Here is a 6,000-nt window from a genome sequence, read left to right on the forward strand (position 1 = left end):
AGAAAAAATCTCTTTCAATTTACCTTGTTCTTATGTATGTCCATAAAGATCAGATTGGCCACTCACAAAGATGGGCTGTTAGGGTGGGTGGTCCTTTGGTCTGAAGCAGTATTGCTGCCATCACAGTATTCCCCGCAGGCACAGCATGATAGTAAACTAGATTTCAAGTATAAAGAAGCTATGGCAAGCAGTCTTGGAGAATATAAGATGCAAAACAAGTAATTAAATGCGAAATCCTTGCAACTAAATTTCAGTTGAAGGGTTTAGAAGGGACATTGCCTCTTAAATGCCTTGAGATATTATTTAATTAGATTTTTCATTATAACACAGTTGTGAACGTTGTCTTTTCTCTTTTAGCTTCAATAGTGATTGGGAAATGGTGGTGTGAGATGGAGCCCTGCCTAGAAGGAGAGGAATGTAAGACATTGCCTGATAATTCTGGATGGATGTGTGCGACTGGCAATAAAATCAAAACCACCAGAGTAAGTCGTCTTTCTGTCTATACCCAGGAGGTCGTCATAGAAAAGGAAGTCACTAATGATTGCTCTCACATGTCTTTTCCATCATCATATCTGCTGTAAAAGTCTTAAAGATCACTGCACACCTCCCCAGCCACCCAATGCTTCTGGCCATAATTTAGCAAAAGTTCAGATGGATTCAGGCTTGTCAGCTGGGTCCAGGCATAACAGGCAGGTTGGAGCTGCTGAATCACCAGGTCACTTTCTTACACACTGTCACCTCAGAAAAAAAAGCCAGTGCACATCACTGAGTCCCTTTCTGGTGGCTAAAGGGAAGAATGTTACATCAAAAGGATCTGCTGGATCCTATATTCGTTCCTTGGCTGTTCCAGGCCACATCTGTATTAGCAGCTGTACAGGTGCTTTGTAGCATGAAACTATGTTGAGAACTCAACTCACTATCTGCACTTCAGGTGTTACTTCAGAGCAGCTCTAGCCCCATGCATCCTTTAGTGACCTACTCTTGAGATGCTGAAGATTCAGGTAACACAGGCCAACAGGTGATGACAACTTTCACCATTTCACTAGGAAAATGTTGAGATATAGCTGCAAAGAGAGAGAGTGTGAATGAGTTGGCTAAACTTCTCCCACTATGAGATTACCTTCGGAAAAAAAAGTGTTTTTCAAAAATAGATTCTAGTTTTTCTTTTGCATTGTGCAATCGTTTCACAACCATTTTTTTAAAACTGCTACCTATACCTGTATTCAACAATTTCAATTAAATTGTCTTCATACCACGATTTAATTTTTTTTTCCATGAAAATTACATGGTTGCCAACTCAAAATACTTTTATAAATGAATAAATGTTGTTTTTCAGTGAAGTGGAAAATAACTTTTGAAACCTGCTAGATGAAAAAAAGCAAATTTTCAAGAAATTTTTCTCTGTTCATTAAGTTCTACATACTCATACCCAGCTACTAATTCACAGGAACATGTCATGATTTCCTGACTTCTTTATTTTTCTACAATCCTAACTCTAGCCATTTTTCATGTCTTCTAGGCCCTTTGTTGAAGGACATTTTACCCCAGCTGATCCCCATGCCATCTGAATACTTTTCTTTCCCTCCATATGATTTACCCCAGGATGAATGATTTGTATTACAACCCTGGTTTCCTGAACAATGCCTTCTGGCATGGCTAATCTCACCACCACATTAAATTACTAGGATACGTACTAATTTAGGAGGTTTTCTTTGCAGAAGGCAGTAAGTGGCCCCTGAAAACAGAATGCATACTATCTCTTCGTCATGTCCCAGACCAAAGGAGAAAGCATGGGGGGAACTGTGATTCCTTGACTCAATTTCTTCCTGCAGTGTCATTATTGCTGCAAACTGATCTCTTCTGAGATCTGAAAAAATCACTGGAAGGATGTGCCCTAACGTATGTGCTTTGCAGTGCAATTAAAAAAAAAAACCAAACAAACCACAAACTTACTACGTGTCTTTTTTCAGTGAGGCAACATTTTTCCCACTGAATTGGGGAATTAAAATGGAAGAAAGTGATATTAAAGAAGCAATAAACAACATGAAGTTTGTTATACTTTTGGTAAATTACAATAATTCAGTACTTGTGCAGTCTGTCTGCAAATTATATGATTTAGGAATTGCATTTACTTTTTTCTGTGAAATCGTCCTGCTCTTAACTCCCTCAACTGTCAACATATAAACTAGTTTTAGGTGATAGCCCGCATCTAGAAGTGATTGCTAGAAATTTAGCAGCTTCATTAATATGCAGATGTATGGTCCAATCTATTCAGTATGCATTATTGTATTTCATTTAAATTAAATACTTACAGAGTGAGTGCTCATAACTGAAAAAATATTTCTTCATTTACCCACAGGAGTTATTTTAATTAGCTTGTGAGGGAAGTACCTTATGGTGCTGCTTCCAGTAGTATTTTGCTTTGTTGCTTTAAAATATCATTACAGAACCCAATTGACAAAGGCAACATGACATGATGTGTTTAGCAACTGTTTCTTGCATTTTCTAAGCAAAAATTATACTTCATAATCCCTGAAACTTTGCTTGAATCTGTACTGCTGTGTCAAGTCTAGCAACATAAATAAAAAATAACAGAAGCAATCAGATTCTGAAACAGGCATTTTTTTCTTTGTTTTGTCATTTCAGATGGCATCAGAGAAAGAGATTACACTATAATCTGTATTGACCCCAATCCAGGCTGCAAAATTGGGCCATGTGTGTCTAATTTATGTAGTTAAGGACGTTAAGAAAGCAGAAGAAACGGGACAAATCAGTCAAATTCCTAAATATATCTGTGGTGATTAGCCAAAAAGGTAGAGCAAGTCACCACAGGCTGTAAACTGTTTTAATGAAGGTTTTTCCTTACACTAAATATATTTATGTTAGGCAGCTGCTGTCCTGACAAGGAAAACATTCGCTTCTGTGTTTCACAGGATTAAAATACCTATTAGTATATTATTCAAGGCCCACAGTAAATCACATATAAGCATATATGTGTGTATATATATATACACATACATGTATGTACACAATATATTTAATTTTACAGTGTAGTGTATTATTTCATGGTTGGTTCTCAGATGTGATTAACACTGATTAGTGTCAGAAGAAGGTGGACAACAGATCCAGCGAAGGCTTCGCCAGCACATGCTCCATTCCTTCCTTTTCATGCATTTATTCCTGTGTTTAGTCCTTTAGCATAGCTCACTAATTAAGTTGTTAAAGCCAAAGATATAAAGCTCACAGCCTCTGTAAATCGATTTGTTTGCTATTGATGGTCAGAGCAAGTGACAAACACTGGAAAGAAATCATTTTGTAATTCAATTTTTGGAGCAGTTTCAATGCTTTTTTTAATCCCTATTCACTCCTTTTTTTTTTTTTTTTTTTTTTTTTTTTTTAAGAACGTAAGTTTCAATGCTTTCCTTAAAAATGTGTCACTCTTGGAGCTGTACTAGGACCTGGCTGGAGATCGCATCACTGCATTTCAGCAGAGCAACCACCACCAGGGGAAATGCAAGAGCACTGTCTCAGTCTGGATGCTGGGACATGGTGCCCACAAGGGCCCATAAAAGCCTGTAGGTGCCAGAGCTGCTGAAAACCACAAAAACATGGCTCTTCATGCACCCCAATGTTTTGTCACTTCCCACCTGAGTGAAGGAATCACTCACAAGCTCTTGCTATTGGATTGATGTCTACATACAACTTTCTGTGCATGGCTTTGCTTTCTGCCTGGGCTTATGTGCACACTGCCCTGCAAAATACCCTTTTTGTGTAATCCACACTAATAACACCTGGCATTCATGTACTAGCCCTCAATATACTGCAACAAGCTGTTTTTCTGCTGATACTGTGAAGGATGGAAATGAAAGCGTTGAGCACTTGGGGACTGGCAGAGCAGCTCAGCTCGGAGCATCTCTCCAGCTTCACAGCCTGAGCTCTCCATTACAGCCCACCCGTCCCCCAGTTTCCAGAGTAATACTTGGTTTACCATATATTTTTCCATCAGAGAAATGCAGGCCATCTTACAGTGCCCCGAGGGACCTGAGCATCACATTTCTTAGCAGCCACTGCTCGTCTCATGTTGCAGTAAATAGAACCTGAGGTGCCCATGGCCCCTTGGCACTGTGGCCCCTTGTCATTCCTTGCTCCTGCATCAACCACAGAAATTCATAAGGCGGTGTACACACAAGAAAGGGATGTATTCATCCCCAAGAGATAAAACCCAGTAGCCTCACTTGTCAGTGGCAAACCAGGAGAGCAGAAAATGGGAACTGGGGAAAGGAAGGAAATGGTAAATGAACCCAGAGTTTTATTTTCTATTTTTAAGCTGTCCAACTAAGTTAATATGTCAGATAATTTCCAGATTAATCTTTTCTTTAGTGCAGTGAAGAAACCCCTCTATTTTTGTGATAACAATCTCTGTAATTAAGAGGTCAGTTCAAAGCAGTAGAGCAGAAGATAGTAAATATCTCTTGCTACAAGACTTACTGCTGCATTTCATCATATCACTGAGTGCTTAGCTAATAATTTGTAGCCCTGATTTAATGCCTGAGCCTGCTCATATTCAAGTCTATTTGAGTTTCATTGCTGACCTAGTCGTCTAGCAAAGGATCGAATCACTTGTGCCATTCCTCTGTGTGTATCAGTGCAGGAAAGAAACAAAAACCTCTCCTCAAGAGAGCTATTCTTGCTTCTGGTCAGTTGTTCTTATTTCAGCATCCTAAAAAAACCTCTGGGCGGTGGTGTTTCCTCTTCAAGCCATTAGTGTGCTCACTCAGATCAATTGTGGTGTTAGTCATAAAGAGTGATGGGTTTACGGTCTGTTGCAGGCCATGTTATCTCACCCAAGGTGAGTAGATGAGGCCAGTCAGACTTTCCAGTCTGTTATATAGCTAGTCAAACCTATCCTGCCCCTCTTTGGGTAAGTGGGTTGGTGGAGGTCCAAGTGAACCTGAAAAATGGATCCATCTGCATGTCCTTGTCTAGTAGAAGCTACTAGCATCACTCTGAGCAGGGCAGGGTGGAAGGCTGGGGTGAGCATGGCCCCATGCCCAAAGCTGTCCTGGCATCTCCTGCACCACCAGCCCAGGTGACGAATGCACACCTCCCACGGCACGGGCAGGAGGTCGTGCAGGGTCTGCTTCCTGCACATCCTTAAATCCCTGCAGCCCCAAGAGAAAAGAACCTCCCCCCAGAATATTGCAATTGAAACTCAGCTATATCACAAGCAGGGCAAAGTGCCATGAAGCCTGGGTCTTTCTTTCCTCCCATAACATATTTTATATAACAGACTCTTTCTCACTTTCTTACTGCAGATCCACCCGAGGACCTAACAGAGCGCCGTCTTCATGGAGACAGTGAAAGCCCTGCTGATTTATGAGGACAAAGTATTGAAAGTTTAAAACCATCTCAGCATTTACAAGCCAAATGGATTTCTTATTTGCACTTTGACTGTTTACCAGATAACAACAGTGGCTTTACTGTGTGAAAGAAAGTATTCAGTGGAAATAATGCCCCCGATTTTTGACAGCTGAAAATAAAAATGAAGAAAATGGTTCCTTTGGTAAAGTTCCCGACATTGCGAAGTACAAACAACAGTCTAAGTTTGGATCTACAACTTACTTTATACCAGTTAAAGTATATATATATAAATATATATATATTAATATATGATATTTTGAAATAAAAGCCTCACTCTTCAAGAAATTGAATAGTACCACACTTTGCTGCAGCTGCTGTAATTTTTTTTTTTTTTTTTTTTTTTGTAATGGTCTGGAAGATCCCTACCTGTTTCAGAGAGAAATGTGGCAGTGAAGAGGCAAAGCAAACCTGCTGCGGTACAAGGACGCCTAAGAGCTACACGAATCCTACCGATGCGGCATCCAGAGCTTCCTGTTCCCTTTGACAGAATTTTGAGGGCATTTGTTGTTCCACTTTGTGTTCTGGAGGCTTTTCCCCTTGTGCAATACTAGCATGCTGGCTTTGCTTCATTAACCATAC

General features: G+C 40.0%; 1 protein-coding gene across 1 annotated transcript in view; it reads left to right on the plus strand.

Annotated features, from left to right (window-relative positions):
* TAFA1 (TAFA chemokine like family member 1) overlaps positions 1-5,610 on the plus strand; it is a 228,582-nt gene extending 222,972 nt beyond the window's left edge. Inside the window, exons 4-5 of the mRNA XM_074835832.1 lie at positions 358-482; positions 5,316-5,610. Of these exons, the coding sequence (XP_074691933.1) occupies positions 358-482; positions 5,316-5,333 (143 nt within the window). The 3' untranslated portion in view covers positions 5,334-5,610. The remainder of the gene's footprint in view (positions 1-357; positions 483-5,315) is intronic.
* Positions 5,611-6,000: the final 390 nt, after the last annotated feature.

Source organism: Strix aluco, chromosome 11 (assembly GCF_031877795.1).
Source record: "Strix aluco isolate bStrAlu1 chromosome 11, bStrAlu1.hap1, whole genome shotgun sequence".
Lineage (NCBI taxonomy): Eukaryota > Metazoa > Chordata > Aves > Strigiformes > Strigidae > Strix > Strix aluco.